At 41.4% G+C, this 20,191-nt stretch overlaps 1 protein-coding gene across 13 annotated transcripts in view; it reads right to left on the bottom strand.

Moving 5' to 3' along the window:
- The window catches only part of rasal2 (RAS protein activator like 2), a 365,152-nt gene that overhangs the window by 44,726 nt on the left and 300,235 nt on the right, over positions 1–20,191 (bottom strand). For all 13 annotated transcript variants that reach the window (XM_078218017.1, XM_078218020.1, XM_078218016.1 and 10 more), the window contains 2 exons: positions 6,051–6,149; positions 603–1,157 (listed from right to left, as the gene is read on the bottom strand). In XM_078218017.1, the coding sequence (XP_078074143.1) occupies positions 603–1,157; positions 6,051–6,149 (654 nt within the window). The remainder of the gene's footprint in view (positions 1–602; positions 1,158–6,050; positions 6,150–20,191) is intronic.

Here is a 20,191-nt window from a genome sequence, read left to right as displayed (position 1 = left end):
AAAAACCCAGATGCTATTTTTTAACTAATATCCTTCAGGGAAGCAAGCTTGTCCCTCCTATCCATTCTGGCTGCAAATAATTTCAGTCCCATACTAAAACGCTTACTGCCTTCTGGACGATCAGAGATGAGCAATACAAACCATTTTACCAGAATCACCCACATCCTAAGAGCAAACTGAAGATAATTTTACATGGGAGTTATTACATGCAGATTCACCAAATTTCTGGATCTTCAACCAATTGCATTCATGAGAAATAAAACATGCTTGGAATTATTCAGTTGTCAGCTCTTAAACTTCATAAAGACACTGTTGTTAATTGCATGTTGATTGTGTTTAATTGTATGCAGGAGGTGGGCACTTACTGGGGATCCATTTGCTGGGGATAAATAGGAAAAGAATGAAATAGTGGTGGTTGGGTTAGCAGGTACATGTTTGTAATCTATATCTCTATACTAAAGAAAGCCTTTAAAACGGGAAGATTGTTTCCTGTTCTAGCCTTCATCACGAGGCTGTATGCTGTGATCAGAAGCTTAGTTTACAATCATACAAAAACGATAAGGAGTTTCTGATTTTACCGCAATGTCCATTTCTATGCCTACCTTTGCTCGCCCAGTACTCTGTAGGATATGAACGAGAGCACAGGCCATTTCTTCTTTGTTCTTCACACTGATGACTGGCTCCAGCACAGAGCACAACATGGTGTAGTTGTTGGTGACAAACTCTGCAAACTCCTTGTACTGTTCCATAGGAAGGATGGCAATTGTTTGATAGCGGCATTTGATGCGGATATACGGACCTCCACCTTTGCCCTTGTTGGGATTAGGCGTGCTGACAGGGTACCATTTCTCTATAAACTGTCGTCCAATGACACTGGTGATCGGAATATTAACCAGTCCCACATAATTATTCTTGTCTTTCTTTTTCTTCTTATCCATGTCCTTGTAAATGTGCACTGTGATGTTCCTTACCATTGGCAGAGTGTAAAACTCAAAATGTTCACCCCAGAACAGATTATCTGCTTTCATTTTACTGGTAGTTCGTGCATATAGCGTGTCATCTAGACACAGTTCACAAAAGTACCTTTTTTTAGGGGCTAAGTCTTTTGCTTCAATAATCCAGAGACGGAGTACATTTTCTGCACGGCGACAATTGTCCTAGAAATATAAAACAGAGCATGTATCACAATTTCTAAGTCAGTTTATTTTTTGATTAACATTTCTTGTATATGAAAGATCCATCTATATAACCAACTTCAAAGCCTTACCATTTTTAAAATTGATTATGTGAGGAATCAAGAAGCAGGGTTTGTGGCATCAGCCTTAGTTGCTTTGCCTGCCAACTTTTCCTGCTTTTCTATGTGTAACTGCTTGGCCCTTGCTCAGTAGCTCTTCTTAGCAACAGAGCTATAGTTGGACACTGACCTGAGGGCTATCACTGAAGTGGGCGTTCTGCCACCATTCCACAGCAATTCAACAGAAAATGGTATCATCAAGTTTATCAGTACATTACACAACTTGCCTGGGTTAAAAAATTGAGCTGGCTTTAATCTCGAGGAGTGGCTATTGAAGGAATTAATCACAATCTAGAATTAAAGTATTCTCTACATGAGTGCTTGCAGTCAACAAAGATTTAACTGAAGAATTTGCTAGTTAATCATCTGCTCTGCCCTCAAAGAATGAAACTGCAATTCAATCAAGGGCTTATGGACTAACAGCCACTCTCACAAATGATCATAAGCACTGCAAAGTAATGGAGTTCCAGTGTTTATGTCACATGAGGGGTGGATGGGGCTGGGTGTGTGGGTGTGTATGTGTGGGTGTGTGTATGTGTGGGTGTGTGTATGTGTGGGTGTGTGTATGTGTGGGTGTGTGTATGTGTGGGTGTGTGTATGTGTGGGTGTGTGTGGGTATGTGTGGGTATGTGTGGGTGGGTGGGGGTGGGTGGGGGTGGGTGGGGGTGTGTGTGTGTGTGTCGGGGGGAGGTGTGTGTGTGTGTGGGGGTGTGTGGGTGTGTGTGTATGGGTGTGGGTGTGTGTGTGTGGGTGTGTCGGGGGGAGGTGTGTGTGTGTGTGTGTGTGTGAGTGTGTGGTGAGACGGTTTAAACACTTCTTGCTGAACTGCATGATTTAATGACTTGAATTTTTTTGGCCAAATAGATGGCTTTAAATAACCGATCTTAGTGATATACCCCAATAATAAATTTATTTCTAGACTGTGGAGACAAAGCTGGTACATGATTATTACATTGAATATTGTGTGGTTGAGCACTGAAGTTGTCTTCCACAGTGTGAAAGGTCCCTACACTGCTGCTGTGATACAATACCAGAAGCTTTGCTCTGGTTTGTATGGAGTTGAAGCTGGGTACTTAACCTAAGGAGGACTAACTGGTGAGTGTCAAACTTGTGCTGTTTGCACCACCATTAGAGCAAGTTAACCAATGACACTTGGCCAGTGGAGATACATGGGCTAGGAAGTAAGTAGAGAATTTTGGATTTGAAAGAATATTTCACAGGATGTCATTTGAAGATAAGGCAGTTTGGAAATGTGTAACGCAGACACAGCAATGGGAGCCACTTATCATAGCTACTTGAATCCAAGGCAGAAGGAAGATCCGGCTGCCTAGCATAGCCTCCATGTGCAGTCAATAGTTTAACCGATCTTTAAACAATTAATAGATCCAAGGGGAGATCTTCTTAAACAACACTCAGAGAATTGAAGAGCTGTGCAATGTAAGCAGCATTAAAATTAACAGACACTTCAAGATAACAGATAAAGCTGCAGATGAGAGTCCAGAAAAATTAAAAATTACAGGTGGAAGATTGCAGTAATTAATCAACGATGATGGAAAACACAGAAAGAATATGAAAGTTACAGTACTGTTTTTATACACACACAAGTAATACATTACCAGAAGGAGCAGGACCAGGCTGAGCAAGCCCCATTGATAGTACTGACACAAATTCCGATTTAGTGAAAGTTTGCAGCAGGTGCACTCACAAGCAGCTGGCAAATGGAGTGAAGAACTACATATTCATAGGGTAAATTGAATGAAAAGTTAACTAGAGTGGGTGGGTAATGAGTACCTGGGTGCCAGAAGAGTGACTTGTGGGCCCTGTAAGCCCTGAGGGTTCCAATTCAGTTTGCTCACATGGTCATACAAGACAGTATGTACAGGGTAGGGGACAGAGTAATGCCATGTACACACAGGCAAACACACTGTCATGTGCTGCAGCTATGTAAAAGCCCTGCTGACATCAATGCAACATTTGCCTCATGCAGTCCCACAACACCAAACAAGCTGCACATCATATTGATATTTATTTGAAGAACACACCAGCATTCTACTTGCCGGCAAGCAGCAATGAAAAAACCTGGAAGAAGAACAGAATGTGACGGTGAACTGTGCACAAAAATGAAAGCAAGGAGTCAGCCACAGATACGAGCACTGCCAAAATCAGAGTACACCCACCGTTTCCAGGTCTTACAGTCCTTGGAGACAGAAGACAGTGTTCTAACAGCACTATATAAGGCTGAGAGGTGAATAATAGCATTACTGTTAGGAGCGGAAAGATGCAGATTAGATCAGCAAGACTGATGTGATTATTCAGATTTTACGAGCATAAGCTTAATTACATTCTGCATCTTCCAACATCACAAAAAGCATACACAGTACTTTATAACATGGTTAATTAAAGTTATGAAAATTGAAGTCCAGTTACAGATAATGAATATTTCCAACCCTTGCTTATGTTCAGCAAGGTCATTATGACAAGAGCATTTTTTTCATGCCAGTGAATCTGCCATAGTCTGTAGACCTGACAGTTGAAGTATAAATGCCCATTGTATCCAGGCCTCAATTAATGCTGCTGAGTGAGCTTTGACTGTGCTACCCTTTCCTACAAGACAGTATTTTACTGCTTCATAACTGCATTCTGAACTCAAGGGCAAAATCACAAATATTGGATCACCTGGTTGCAGGTGACTGGATAATACTGACTAAATGAATCAACAGCATTTATAGTACGTTGAATGACATTTTAGCGAATTACTGGGGGAAATAGAGTCAGTATTACTTTAGTACTTTTCACACACACAATAGCCTCAATTGGAATGTGTTTCCATTTGTTCTGAACACCAGTGTCATGATCTGCACACATCTGGATTACATTTATTTATTGACTCAGCTTTGGATTGGCATTCAGGAATGAAACTGACACTGCTGCTGACTCACTACAAGAACCAATCTGTGGATCAGCTGATCACAATCAGGCTCAACCCCATCTGAAATGCCATATCTCCCTTTGCTATGGTGGATTTTGTAGGATTGCATTCTGTGGCATAATCATAAAACACAATAGGGTAGTTTACATTTAATGTGAAGAGACAATGGGTTTGCATGCAGAGTGGTGTGGAGAATTAAGTTGAGGGGAGATAAAAGGAGGGTGTTTGAGACAAAACAAAGCAAGAACAGTTAGTGTAAAGTGTAGCATCAATAATAGGTGTGGAATGACTCAGCAGATTTCAGGTCTAGTATCAATAGTCTTCTCTTCATCTCACAGTTTCATGACAAAACTACTCTGCAGAGGCAGGTGAGTGACAATTGTTGACAAATCATAGAATTCCTAGAGTGCAGAAGAGGCCATTCAGCCCATCAAGTCTGCTCCAACTTTCTGACAGAATATCTTACCTAGGCCCTCTCACCTACCCTATCCCCGTAACCTAACATATTTGCCATGGCTAATCCATCTAACCTACACATCTTGGGACACTAAGGAGCAATTTAGCATGGCCAATCCACCTGACCTGCACATCTTTGGACTGTGGGAGGAAACCGGAGCACAGGAAACCCACACAGACATGGGGAGAAAATGCAAACTCCACACAACCAGTTACCTAAGGCCGGAATGGAACACGGGTCTCTCGCTCTGTGAGGCAGCAGAGCTAACCACTGTGCCACCCTGCCGACGTGCTACAGACTTCTCCACACTTCCACTGTGCAAGATAAAACCACACCTAAACCACATGGAAAGGCAGTGCATACTAAAACCAACTGTTTTAAATAACATAAATAAATGAGTCTCAAGTAATGTATAAATATGTAAAACAGTATTGGTGAACTCAGTGTTATGAACAACCATGAATTTGCTAAGTGTATAGATTGCTTGTGTTACTCCCTTCCTAATGCACTGTGGATGTGCCAACACCACATGGACTGCAGTGGTTTAAAAATGGTGTGGAGATGCCAGCGTTGGACTGGTGTAAGCACAGTAAGAAGTCTCACGACACTAGGTTAAAGTCCATTTGGTAGCACAAGCTTTTGGAGTCTCGCTCCTTCTTCAGGTGAGTGAGGAGTTGTGTTCACAAACAGGGCATATACAAACGCAAACTCAATTTATAAGATAATGGTTGGAATGCCAGTCTTTACACGTAATCAAGTCTTAAAGGTACAGACAATGTGAGTGGAGAGAGGGCCAAGCACAGGTTAAGGAGCTGTGTATTGTCTCCAGCCAGGACAGTTACTGAGATTTTGCAAGCCCAGGCAAGTCGTGGGGTTACAGATAGTGAGACATGAACCCAAAATCCCGGTTGAGACCATCTTCATGTGTGCGGAACTTGGTTATATGTGCTGCCAAATAAACCTGTTGGACTTTAACCTGGTGTTGTGAGACTTCTTACTGTAGTTTAAAAAGGCAGCTCACCAGCACCTTCTCAAGGGCAATTAGGGATGGGGAATAAATACTATTCTGTGAGAGATATAAAAGGAAACTACTTCACCAAAGGATACAATAGGCTTTGAATCGGTTTCTCATTAAAGCAGAATAGCTTGAAATGTCAAAATCACTTACTGATGGTAAAACCAGATAAACACAGGGCATCATGATGCTAACTTGCTCTTATTGGTAATTTAACATTGCTTTCTACAGACTTGGTTAAAATCCAAATTCTAATAAGCGAGATTTGATAACCCAATTACCAAGTTCCTTAATTAAAAGGACAACAAATTATTGAATGCAGCCCGGTACCATGTTCTTGTTTCAATGTAGTTACCTTGTTTGGCTGCACTGTTCTCCGTAGATTCTCCATCCACTTATCTCTCTCTGCCACAGATGAACAACTGAAACATTTACTACCTCCTGAGTATGTAACCTGCAACAGAAAATCAGTCAGATTAGGTCTGAGCATGCCAAACGTAAAGGAATGTTTCTACATGCTGTGTACAAGAATGAAGAAAGTTTAAACTAATTAAAACCAGTTCAGTGTGGACAACATACCTTTCCATGTACCATTGGATAGATAATCTTGCAAAGTCAGACTGCAAATGTCACATGCATAAAACAGGAATGTTGGAAAATCATGCACTGTGTACTAAGGTATATAAATTATGCAAGTAACCATAAGAGGATTGGGAATTTGAGTTACATTTGCATTCTGTTCTAATCTGAAGCCAGAAGGAAAGAATTAATCTGATTGACAAAATAGAGCACAGTGACTGAAGCCAAATCTAATCAAATACAAATCAGCGCAATCAACTCTCAGTACAATCCAAGTCCTTATCCCTGGTGAGGTTGCTATTTGTTTGATATAGCTATTACTTGCAAAAAGTTCAAGCTGAGGCCTGTTGCTTATATCAGTTGTTTATTGACCAGCTAATAATCCTGAAATCAATCTGCATTGGAAACAAAAGCTGAATGTAGATCCTTTCAGTCAGTTTCAGTGGATTGCACTTTGGGTCATTCTTTTGAGTAAAACTCACAACATTTACCCATTTGCTATATAGCTATCGATAAAAACAAGGTACTTTTTTCCTTCCACTTCAAAGAAATTGATGTACTTATTCCCACAGTTTTTTGTGTTTGAACATTGAATGAAAGGGACCGCGGTTGGATCATTTTTCATTCTGAGGCACACTTCACAAGTCTTCATTAACTTTACCTACCCTTCAACAATAAAAGTAGTTTCTTGCTACTGCTTTCATACAGACTATGCCTATGTACTCTTGATGTTCCTCTCATAATCTCTTTCTTAATTTTGGAGGAATAATGACATTTAAACCCCGCATAAGATAGACTTGATTTGAAATTTTTCATGATCACACTCTTTAGGTCAGACATTGTTGGAATAATTGAGTACTTTATCGAGCATCGGTAAGCACGTGAGCAAAAGTGAAATGAAGAGAAGCGTTTTAAACAGCCAGTGGTGAAGATCTGAAATGCGCTGTCTGATAACGTAGAATACAGTAGAATATAATCCCTACAGTGCAGAAAGAGGCCATTTGGCCCATCGAGTCTGCAGCAACCACAATCCCACCCAGGCCCTATTCCCATAACCCCACATATTTACCTTGTTAATCCCCTGCCACGAGGGTCAATTTTGCATGGCCAGTCAACCTAACCCACACATCTTTGGATGGAGCACCTGGAGGAAACCCACACAGACACGGGGAGGATGTGCAAACTCCACACAGACAGTGACCCGAGGCCAGAATTGAACCCAGATCCCTGGAGCTGTGAGGCAGCAGTGCTAATCACTGTGCCACCCCAATTCTACAATGTAGTAGGTCAGATTATGACCTTCTTCACTATTTTCTCTGGTGACATGGCATATCATTTGTGTATGTAAGGTAACTCACAGGTAACTCAGTGCTTAAAACTTAAACAGAATTCATGGAAATCTTGAGAGAACATCTGCATTTGCATAGTCTGCTGAGTAATGATTTTGAATATCATACCGACGGGCCACAAAAATCAACACCCATCTCTGAAGTTATGCTGATGCTATTGATGGTACTCCCTTCTTTGAATTAAATATGATCCTAAGGGCTTGGTGGTCAAAGTGAACTTCCTACCATATAGGTATCTGTGGAACTTTATAACATCACATACAACTGCTAATGCCTCATTTTCAACTTGACCTTGTTAAAGTATGTGAAGCATATCATAGAATCCCTACAGTGCAGAAGGAGGGCTTCAGTCCATCAAGCCTGCACTGACAACAATCCCACCCAGGTCCCATCCTCATGGCTCCAGGCATTTACCCTGCTAATCCCCCTAACACTAAGGGGCAATTTACCATGGCCAATCCACCTAATCTACTGTGGGAGGAAACCAGAGCAAAACCATGCAGACACAGGGGGAACGTGCAAACAGACAGTCACCCGAGGCTGGAATTGAACCCAGGTCCCTAGTGCTGTGAGGCAGCAGTGCTAACCACTGTGCCACCGTGCTGCCATGCTACAGGCTTCTCCACACTTCCATTATGCAAGATAATACGACATGGAAACCCCGTGGAAAGGCAGCACACAACCGTTTCTTGGGACCACAGTGGGTCAAAACAGTATCACTAGTAATCACTTCCTTCACCTTTTTCAAATGTTTTCTGACACGCCACAGACCACTTCAAATCTATTCAACTTTTGAGCAGTTGAATACAATAAATCAGGGGTGAATTTTGAATAATATGCTATAATCCCCAAGTATATTGTAACTTCCTTTGTTTTCTAGTCTCTTTGCTTTCCAAGTCTCCTCTCCTGCATTGGATGGATATTTTCACACCTACCTGGTGAACCAGGTATTTTATACTGGATGACATGAAGCAAGATTTGTGCTTTTTAGCTCTGTCACCATTCTCTTGAAATCAACCTAGGACTATGTTCAAACTTAGAATGTGTTCTTTCTCTGTCCTACAGCTAATTAGAATAATATACAAGCAGCAGCATACTCCTTCCATCCCACATAGAACCTGATCCATGACCCTCTGGAACACTGCTGGAGCATAGATACCCAATGGTAATCTCTCATACTGATGGCAAGCTGTTCCCTTGCTCTCGTCAACTAATTTTAATTGCAAATTGGCATTTGAAAAATCTATCCGATCGAACACCTTTCCACTGTGTTAAATTAGAACACAAATCTTCACAGGTAGGCATTGGGTAAGTGTCATTTTCGATCACCTTATTCACAGTTTGCTTATAATCTCCAGAAGTCTGAACTTGCACAATGAGTGTGGTGCATTCACTGCTCTTCAATTTCTTAATTTTCTCAGTTCTTTCTAATTAGTAAAATAAGCCAAAGTGATACGAAGAGAAATGTTTTACACAGCGAGTGGTGAGGATCTGGAATGCACTGCCTGATAATATGGTGGACGCAGATTCAACTGAAGTATTCATAAGGGAATTAGACTATTATCTGAAAAGGAAAATGTGCAGCGTTATGGAGAGAAGACAGGGTAACTAGGTGAGTTGTTCATTCGGACAGCTGGTGCAAATACAATGGGCCAAATGGTCTCCTTCTGCACTGTAATGATTCTGTAGTTCTCAGTCAGCTCTTTACTTACAGCTTCTAACTGTGCATAAGGCCAAGGCTTGCAAAATGCCATCTGTACGTTGTCCTTTATCTTGACTTTGGCCTTGTCTTACCTAATTTTATCATTTGGTCCTCCTGCTCAAAGGCCCCTTTTTGCTCTCTAAGCGCTTCCTCCATGTCAGGTGTACTCTTACTGATCCCTACCATAAATAACGAGGCCCAGTTTTACCATATTTTCCCATCAGGAAACTTTTATTCCTTCCTACTCTTAGCAATAGCAAGTAATAGGGTGTATCATCATACTCCATCCTAACATTAACTTGACCGAACACTGAAAAAGTGTTATTGGAATAACTGGTTAGTTTAACACCAATTTTACGAAAGGACTTTTGTACTCTTCTTCTGAGATAACAGTCCTGGCTGTAGCTGTCTCAACAATGAAAATAAGTTATGAATCGCCAACTTTCATCTTTACTGTGAGCGCTGCAATTTTATCTTCAGTCCTATTTACTCTCATCTTCCTTGCTGTCTGACTGAATACAACTTTTGATCTTCCAGTTCGATAACATCAAGGAAAAGAAATTAGGAGCAGAAATAGGCTATTCAGACCCTCAAGCTTGCTCCACCATGCAAAAAGATAATCAGGTGATGAAGGAGCAGCACACCCAAAGCTCGTGATTCCAAATAAACCTGTTGGACTTTAGCCTGGTGTTGAGACTTCTTACTGTACCCACCCCAGTCAAACGCTGGCATCTCCACAATAAGATCATGACTGATCTGATTGTAACCTCAACTCCACATTCCCGACTACCCCAATAACCTTTCATTCCTTTGCTTCTCAAGAATCTCCGCCTTGCTTATCTATCTACCTATGCCTTAATGAAAATTCAAAGAATCTACTTCCACTGCCTTTTGAGAAGGAGAGTTCCAAAGACCCACGACTCTTTGAGAGAAGACAATTTCTCCTCATCTCTGCCTTATAAGTTAGCTTATTTTTAAGCAGCGAGTCCTGGTAAAAGATTCTCCACAAAAGGAAACATCATCTCCATATCTACCCTGTCAAGACCCCTCAAGATCTTAAAAGTTTCAATCAAGTCACCTCTTACTCTTCTGAACCCCAATGCGACAAGCCTCGCCTACCCAAACCTTCCACATAAGACAACCTGTCCATTCCTGGTATTAGACGAGCAAACTTTCTATGAACTGATTCTAACGCATTTCTATCTTTCCTTAAATAAGGAGACCAATACTATACACAGTGCTTCAGATGCAGTCTCACTGATGCCCTGTACAACTGAAGCTTAACCTCCCTACTTCTGTAATCAATTCCTCTCGCAATAAACAAAAACATTCTATTAGCTCTCCTAATTACTTGTTGTTTCTGCACACTAGTCTTTTGTGATTCATGCACTAGGCCACCCAGATTCCTCTGAAATCTCTCACCATTTGAATAAGCAGCTTCTTTTTTATTCTTTCTGCCAAAATAGATTTCAACATGTTCCCACATTATACTCAATTTGTCAGATCTTTGCCCACTCAGTTAACCTATGTCCCGCTCTACCCTCTTTAAGTCCTTTTCATAACTTACTTTCCTATCTATCTTTGACCTGAATTTTGGCCTGTTGGGAGAGTGCAGCTGATGGGTCCAGAAGCGGATGTGAAATACGTTCCTGGCCGTGAGAGCCAGTTAACGGCCATCAGCATGAAATGCACGCTGTTAAAGGCTGAATGCTGCCCGGGAGGATGGCAAGAAAAGGGCTGGGATTTCTAATGTGCTCCCTCAAAGTGTCTGTCACTGCGGAGCTTTCTCAGGGAGCTGCTGACCTATGAAAAATAAATAACAATGTTAAAAGTATGCCACAAGTGTTCAAGCAGCACAATCATAGACAGACCTAGTCCCCGGACATACTTGTTAATTTTATTTCAGTCCTGACAGCTCATCTCACCCTGGATTGAGGTTGCGGCTAAAATGGAAAGGACACCTGGCCAGTTGGCTCGCCCGCAGACAAGTCACATAAAATTGTGGTCAACTGACTCCCTTAATTGGCTAAATTTCCTGCTTGATGGTTCGGTGGTATGCTTCTGACTCATGCACATGCGCTGACCGGGAAATTGCATGAGTGTGCTACGATGTTGGGACGTGCGACCGACATCTTCGCCCATATTTCCAGGGTTGTGTGCACGCCTGCCTGAACATCATAAAATTCTGGCCTGCATGTCATTGGTAAATTTTGTAATCATACCTTTGGTCCCTTTATCTAAGTCATTTATATAAATTGTAAAAGGTTGAGGCCGCAACACTGATCCTTGTGCCACAAAACTTGTCACATCCTCCCAAATGACCAGAAGCCTAGCATGGGGCAGGCAACATAGCCATCTGAACTCCAATTCTTTGCTACAGAGAACAGTGTCAAGTCTGTTGTTTCCAGAGAAATCAAGGCTGGAGCAGATTAGCAGTCAAGAATTTCATCAGTGGTGGGTCTCAGATGGGGTAAAGATGGGGTAAAAATGGTTCTGCTCATTATTTTAGAAACTGCAATCGCCATCAGCTTCAGTTGCAATATAAAAGTACCAATTTATCTCGTTTCATCAGATGAGGAGGCCCATGTCTTTTATTGATAGATCTGAGAAGTTATTACTACTTTATTTGTCAGATCCTAATGCATAATGAGGGGTTTTGTGAAGTGCACATGGAGGAATGTAGTGCTGGGTGGTTGCTAAAGTGCTTTTCTCCTGAAATCTGATCTAAAATAGAAACAGTGTTTTAGAATAATTGAAGACTTCTGAAAGGGAACATGTGACAAAATCTCCATCTGCTGAAAAATCATTATGCTAAATCTAAGGCAACATTGCCCGATTTGATTTCAGGCACAGTCAGAGTACACCACAGATACACTGACTATGCTAATGTGGCTCAATCTCTAGTGGTTTTGTGTCACTTACTGTCACTCATGTTATTCCCTACAGACCATCTGCTAACGAGGGCATGAAAGTTCATGTACTTCGCAAGAAGTGCAATCATTTCTGCATTGAGGAGAATTAATCACTTAGTTGTTCAAGGTTAGACGAGGGGAGTTTGCGCAGTGCTGTGATGATCTTGCATTTACTGTAGCAACTTTCTTTTGTGGTTTGGAAACAGTATTTGGTCTGGAATTGATAACACAACTGGATTAGCCCAATGGCTTAGTTGAAGAAGACAGCCTTTCAAAGAGTATTTCAACTCATACAACAAGAAGTCTGGTTCGTACACTACAAGTGACAAACGAATACATGAATGAGAGACTGAAAATCAGCCAGCGTTTGTAAACTTTGGCACAGCAGGTGTCAACAACTTCAGAAGAGGGGGAAAGAAACTTGCGCAAAAATATTCTCCTGGAATGTTAACAATTTATTGATATAAATACAATATTTTGATATTCCAGAACACAAAAATAATTCACTCATTAAAAAATACAAATGACAAATTCAGTACCTTCCGCATCCATAAGGTATCCCAAAATACATTTCCACTCCTTTTGAAATGTAATCACTGTTGTGTGGACAAACCTGGCAGTCCATTTGCAAGCTGCAATGCCCCACAGATAAACTCCAATGCATGTTTTTTTTGTGCTATTGGTTGATGGGTAAGTGGTCCCCAGAAGATCACCCCTACTCTTTGATAAGTACCCAGGGAGATTTAACCCACAGCCTCAGTTTAGTGTCTCATTCAACAGAGGCAACTCTAACAGTAGTCTTTCAGCGCTGCACTGAAATGCTGATCTATATATTAAGCATTTCAGTCCTAAATTGGGACTTGAACTTAGGCTCTTCTGACTCAAAGACAATAGTTTTACAGCTGAGTCATGCTGGCACAAGGTATAAACTAGTAAAAAAAAAAATAACTTTCTCTCAAATAAGAACGGTCTTCATCAAAATATCCCCTGCAAAACAGAATAAATGTATACTCGCTCATTGTCTCTGGGTAGATACATTATCTGCTTTAGTACAGTCCTGCTGCAGACATGGAAGAAATGAGACGTAATCCCCAGACGGTATAAATTCATCCAGAGTAGTTAGCAGAGGTATCAGAGTGGGTTCAAGCATCCTGTGATCAGGGATTTGTGGTAAATCAATCTCTGCTATCCAGTGGCCCCTGTTAGAAGTGAGTGCGTGCATATTAGGTGGAGGTCAGGTTGAATTCAACTGTGATGCTCCCTCTATTTAAACAGCTCAGATTGGTAGTTTAGATTCAGAATCACAGGACTGTTACAGCAGATGAGGCCCATCGTATCTGTGCCAGCTTCCCAAAGGGACAACTTAGAGTGCCAACTCACTTTTACCCCATAGCCCTGCACATTCTTCCTTTTCAGATAATAATCCAATGACCTTTTAAATGCCCCAATTGAACCTGCCTCCACCACATTCAGGCAGTACATTCTAAATACAAACCATTAGGTGTGTCAAATGTGAAATGACATTTCCTTATGTCTCCATTGCTTCTTTTCACAATTATCTTAAATCTGTCCCCTCGTGTTCTTGATCCTTCCAATAATGGAAACAGGTTTCTGTTCCTACCCCTCATGATTTTGAAATTCTCTTTTGAATTTCCTCTCAACCTTCTCTTCTCCAAGAAAATTAGTCCCAACTTCTCCAAATTCATAAGTTCTTCATCCCTGGAACCACTCTTGTGAACTATTTCTGTGCTTTCTTTAAAGACTTCAGATCTTTCCTAAGGAGTGGTACCCAGAACTGGGCGTAATACTCCAGCCGAGGCTAAACCAGCGTTCTACACAAAATGAACAATATTTCCTTGCTTTTGTATTCTATGCCCCTAGTAATCAAGCTGAGGATACTGTGTGCTTTATTAACTGTCCTGCCACCTTCAATGACTTCAGTACACCCAGGTAACTCTGCTCTTGTACCCTGTTTATGCCCTTTATTTTACATTGTCTCTGTTCATCCTCACTACCAAAATTAATAACTTCATACTCTATAGTGAATTTCATCTGCCACCTGACAGCTGAATGGTGGAATGCACCAACCTGTCTACATCCTTTTGAAGTTCCACAAAATCCTCTTCACAGTTCACATTGCTTCCAAATTTCATAGCATTTGCCATTTTTTAACTTATGCCCTCTACACCAAGTTCTAGGTCATTCATGTATCTCAGAAAGGGCAAGGGCGCTAACACTGACCTCTGGGAACTCCACTACACACTTTCCTTCAGTCTAAAATACATTCATTAACCATTACTCTCTGTTTTCCTGTCACTCAACTAATCTTGTATCTGTATTGCTACTGTACCTTTTATTCCATGAGCTATAATTTTACTCACAAATCTATTGTGTGGTACTTGATCATATACCTTTTTAAAATCCATGTACACCAAATGAACATTATTACTCGAACTGATTACCCCATCAAAAACGCCAGCAAGTTAGTTGAACACAATTTTTTCTTATGAAATCCATGCTGACTTTCATTAATTAATCCATGTTTTCCAAAATGACTATTTATTTTGTCTCAAGCTATTGTTTCCCCACCATTGAAGTTAAACTGACCAGCTTGCAGTTGTTAGGCTTATCTTTACACCCTTTTTTGAAAAGGGGAGTAACATTTCCAATTCTCCAGTCCTCTGGCATCACCCTGAGTCAAAGGAAGTCTGGAAAAATTATGGCCAGTGAATTTCCATGCTCACCCAGGTTCGATTCCAGCCTTGGGTGACTGTGTGGAGTTTGCACATTCTCCCTATGTCTCCGTGGGTTTCCTCCGGGTGCTCCGGTTTCCTCCCACATGCCAAAGATGTGCGGATTATGTAGATTGGTCATGCTAAATTGCCCCAAAGTGTCATGGGGATTAGCAGGGTAAATACATGGGGTTATGGGAATCCTGGGTGGGATTGTTGTCGGTAGCGCAGTGGTTAGCACTACTGCTTCACAGCTCCAGGGTCCTGGGTTCGATTCCCAGCTCGGGTCACTGTCTGTGTGGAGTTTGCACATTCTCCTCGTGTCTGCGTGGGTTTCCTCCGGGTGCTCCGGTTTCCTCCCACAGTCCAAAGATGTGCGGGTTAGGTTGATTGGCCAGGTTAAAAATTGCCCCGTAGAATCTTGAGATGCGTAGGTTAGAGGGATTAGCGGGTAAATATGTGGGGGTAGGGCCTGGGTGGGATTGTGGTCGGTGCAGACTCGATGGGCCGAATGGCCTCCTTCTGCACTGTAGGGTTTCTATGATTCTATGATTGTTGTCGGTGTAGGCTCGATGGCCTCCTTCTGCATTGTATGGATTCTATGACCTCTGTGACTCCCTCAGTGTTCTTGGATGCATGTTATTTGGTCCTGGTGCTTGTCAACTTTAATTACACACAGCTCATCCAATACCGCCTCCTTATGAATCTTAAACCCTTCAAATGACTGAATTATCTCCTTTTTGACCACGACCTGAAAGCTTCGTCTTCCCTGGTAAAGACAGAACCAAAGCATTTACTTAATACATCAGCTGTGCCCCCGTGCATACATCTTCTTGGTGGTCCCTAATCAGCCCCACTCTGCCTTTTGCCACCCTTTTACTATTTATATGCCTGTAGTAGACTTTGGAATTCTCTTCTTTGTTAGCTGCTAGTCTCTTTTCATAATCTCTCTTTGCTTCTCTTCTGTTCCATTCTGAACCTTCGATATTCACCCTGGTTCTTGGCTGTATTATCTACCTGGCATTTGTCAGAAGCACATTTTTGTTTCTTCATCTTAATCTCTGTCTCTTTTGTCATCCAGGGAGCTCTAGGTTTGTTTGCCCTATCTTTCCCCATCACGAGAAAATAACTTGACTCTGTCCAAACATGCTCTTCTTTAAAGGCATCCCCTTGTTTATTTATCGTTTTGCCTGACAACCGTTGATTCCAATTAATCTGGTCCAGATCAATGCTTATCCCATTAAAGTTTGACTTTCCCCATGTTAATTATTCTTATTTTGGATTGTTCCTTGTTCTTTTCCACAGCCAACCTAATTACCATTACCTTAATGTTCTTACTGACACTTGATCCACCTCACTCCCAAGAACCAGGTTTAGTGGTCCTTTCTCGTTAGAGTGAAAAAAATTCTGTTGTAGAAAATTTTCTTGAACACACTCTATGAACTCTTACCTCTCTTTGCTCTTTACCCTACTGCTATCCCAGTTTAGATTTGGAAAATTAAAGTCCCTCATTATAACTTCACTGTAATTCTTGCACCTCTCTGTAATTCCTTTGCAAATTTGTTCCTCGACAGCTTTCCACGAGTTAATGGCCAAAAGACTAACAAAAAATCTAATTGGATCTTTTTGTTCCTTCGCTCTAGCCAAATAGATTCTGCCTTGGATTCCTCTGGGACATCCTCTCTCTTCAGCACTACAATGTTCTTATTAATCAATTCTGCTACTATTCCCCCTTTCCTATCTTCCCTGAACACCTTGCATCTAGGAATATTTAATTCCCAGTCCTGCCCTTCTTTGAGCCAGATCTCCATTAGCTACAACATATTTCTACATGGCAATCTACGCCTGTAATTCACCAACCTTATTTGTCACATTTACATGCATGCACAGTAACCTAATTCATCTTTATTTCTTTTGCCCTTAATCTGAATGCACCTAATAACTTACTTCTAGTGCTATCTTTCCCAGGATTCTTTGCACTTGACATTCCTCTCAGATGTTATTTCTAGTTCTCACAATCCTGCCAAATTAGTTTAAACCCTTCCCAATAGCGCTACAAACCGTCCCGCTAGGAACTCAGCCCCAGCTCTATTCTGGCGTGTATAAATCCCATCTCCACCAGAGGCCATTTAAATTCCTCAGCCACCTAAAGACCTCCCTCCTGAACCATTTTTCCAGCCATATATTTATTTGCTTCAATTCTCACTTGTGTGTGGTACAGGCAGTAATCCGGAGATGACCACTTTTGAGATCCTGCTGGCTAATTTCATACACCTAGCTTACAAAACTCTGACTACAGGATCACATTTCTTTTTCAGCCTATGTCGCTGGTGCCAGTGTTGACCACAACTGCTGGCTTTTCACCCTTTCCCCTCAGGGTGCTCTGCAGCCATTCAGTGATATCAATGACCCTGGCACAAGGGAAGCAACTCATCATCCTGAATTCATGTCTGCAGCCACAGAAATGCCTGTCTATTCCCCTAGCTATCGAATCTCCTATTTTTGCCCTTCTGGTCTTCTTTGAGCCCCCACTGAGCCAAACGTGGTGCCAAGGACTTGGCTCCAGCTTCACTCCCCTGGACGAAAATCCTAATTTTCATCAGTATTCAGAACTGAATTCTGATTGGAGAATGAGTTGCACCCAGGGGACACCTGCATTACATACCTATTTCTTCTTAATTGCTGGTCACCCATTCCCTCTCTCCCTGCATACCCTTATATTCCAGTATGACTACATCTATAAACATTCTTACCATGAAGTTCTCAATCTCACCAAATGTGCCACAGTGATAACAGCTACTGCTCATGCTCCGAAACTGGGATCACAAGCTGCTGCAACTGACGACACTTGCTGCCAGTGTTATTCAGGACGTGAGAAACATCCTGGAGTTTCCACCTAGTACAGGATGTGCACTCTAGAGGTTGGAGGAGCTTGCATATTGGATAATAACCTTGTTACTAACACTAAACCATATAACAAAATAATAAACCACACTAAACCCTGGGAGCAGGTCAGCGACCTGCACACTCTGATAGTTAACTGCAACTGTGCACAGTTAGAGTGATATATGGGAGGGTTGGAGGTAGTGAACCAATGGAAAGGGGAAAATGGTTGAAGATAAAACTATTTCAGAATCTGCAATCTAATTAAATTACCTGTCGCAGAAACACAATACATACGAATTCTGGAACTATATATGTAATGGTTTGAAATGAATGATCCGTAGTCTGGCAGGTTACAAATTTAGTCACCCTCGAGGCTGATTTCACAATTAGCTTGTTAGTGAATTTGTGAAATTACTTGTACTTTAAAATTACGGTCACAGCAAGTTTTCAAATAAAATCTTGAGTTTTTCCAACTGGTCCAAATTCCATTTTCTCAGGAGCAAGTGAGAAAGGTACAAGCACTCATGTTCTCTCATGGTGTTCCTGCCATTCAGCCTTTTGAAATCTTTCACATATTCACAGCATTAATATTACATTTTCAGAATTAACATGCATCTCCTTATGGACAGTTTGGTGAAACAACAGCTGCATGATTGGTCCCAGCTCCTAAAGGATGCTTTCATACCTCCCTCTGAACATCCAATGAATAATGAAAATTACAGCACAGGAACAGGCCCTTCAGCCCCCCAAGCCTGCACCGACCATGCTGCCCGACTGAAGTAAAACTCCCTACCCTTCCGGGAACCATATCCCTCTATTCCCATCCTATTCATGTATTTGTCAAGATGCCCCTTAAAAGTCACTATCACATCTGCTTCCACTACCTCCCCTGGCAGTGAGTTCCAGGCACCCACCATCCTCTGTGTAAAAAAAATTCACCTCGTACATCTCCTTAAGCCTTGCCCCTCGCACTTTAAAATGATGCCCCCTTGTAACCGACTCTTCCACCTGGGATAAAGCTTCTGACTATCCACTTTGTGCATGCCCCCTCATAATCTTGTAGACTTTTATCAGGTCTCCCCTCAATCTCCATCATTCCAGTGAGAACAAACCAAGTTTCTCCAACCTCTCCTCATAGCTAATGCCGTCCATACCAGGCAACATTCTGGTAAATCTTTTCTGTACACTCTCCAAAGCCTCCACATCCTTCTGATAGTGGGGTGACCAGAATTGAACACTATATTCCAAGTGCGGCCTTACTAAGGTTCGTGAAGCTGCAACATGACTTGCCATTTTTTAAAAAACTTTTTTTTCACCTTTCTCACCAGTGCCTCCCAATTCACGCTACACATTACAGTTGTATGTACATGTTTACTTGTTATTTTACCATAGCTACCAATGTGTGCTTTCAGACTAACTTTATCCTTCTTATCTTGAGAAGCATGCTATTCCTGTATTTATATTTATGTTGTGGATAAGTGATTTCATTCTGTACCTCTTTGTCGGTGTTGTGAGTTTCGCATTGTGACTGTCTGTCTATGTCATTGGAATCTGGCTGCAGATGTTAGATCAATTCAGATACCTCTGCCACTTTATAATTTAAATTCCCTCTGCATCCTTGCTTTGCTTTATAGTAGTCAATTGGCTCCTCGATTTTCTCTCTTTTGTCTATCTGCATTTATTTTTTCTTCTAGTTTCTATTGCCCTGTATAACTCTTGCCATTCCTCCCCCAGGGGCAGTCTGTTTTTCAAATTCTTGTTTGATCAGCAGCACACCTTCTGTTCGCACACCAACATTTTGAGTACATTGAATCCAAGGGATGAGACAGGAAAGGTCAAGGATTTAATCAGCTCCCTGGCAGGAAAAGCAATGCAACACTACTTGCTCAGAGTCTTTATGGCTGTTCCGCTAACTAACACAACTGATCATGTTATAAAATGACACAACTGATTGTTAGAACAATCAATATATGTATATAGTGAAACCTATAATGTCTTGGCTGAAAACCTATTAAGCATTGTGTGCTCAATCCTCAGTAAGAAGATGAGAAAAACCTCCTTTTGGATTAAATGAGTTTTCAACAATATAAACTGCACAAACAGCTTGTTTTTTTCAGTTCATATGGAATACTGTGATGGCTCAAACAAAAACCTATATTTTTATGTAGGGTGGTGGTCCCTTAAAGAACTAGTACCTAATTTCTGATTTTAAAAAGTTGGGTTCCAGTCATGGGACCAGGTTCCTGGAAGATGAACAAAAGAAAGAAGTGACAACAAGTTAATTATAGGGGTGAGTAGGTTCCGAAGGACAGGGAGGGAGAGAGAGAGAAAGTTTT

The sequence above is a fragment of the Mustelus asterias genome, chromosome 8, assembly GCF_964213995.1.
Source record: "Mustelus asterias chromosome 8, sMusAst1.hap1.1, whole genome shotgun sequence".
Lineage (NCBI taxonomy): Eukaryota > Metazoa > Chordata > Chondrichthyes > Carcharhiniformes > Triakidae > Mustelus > Mustelus asterias.
This window is presented reverse-complemented; position numbering and strand designations above follow the sequence as displayed.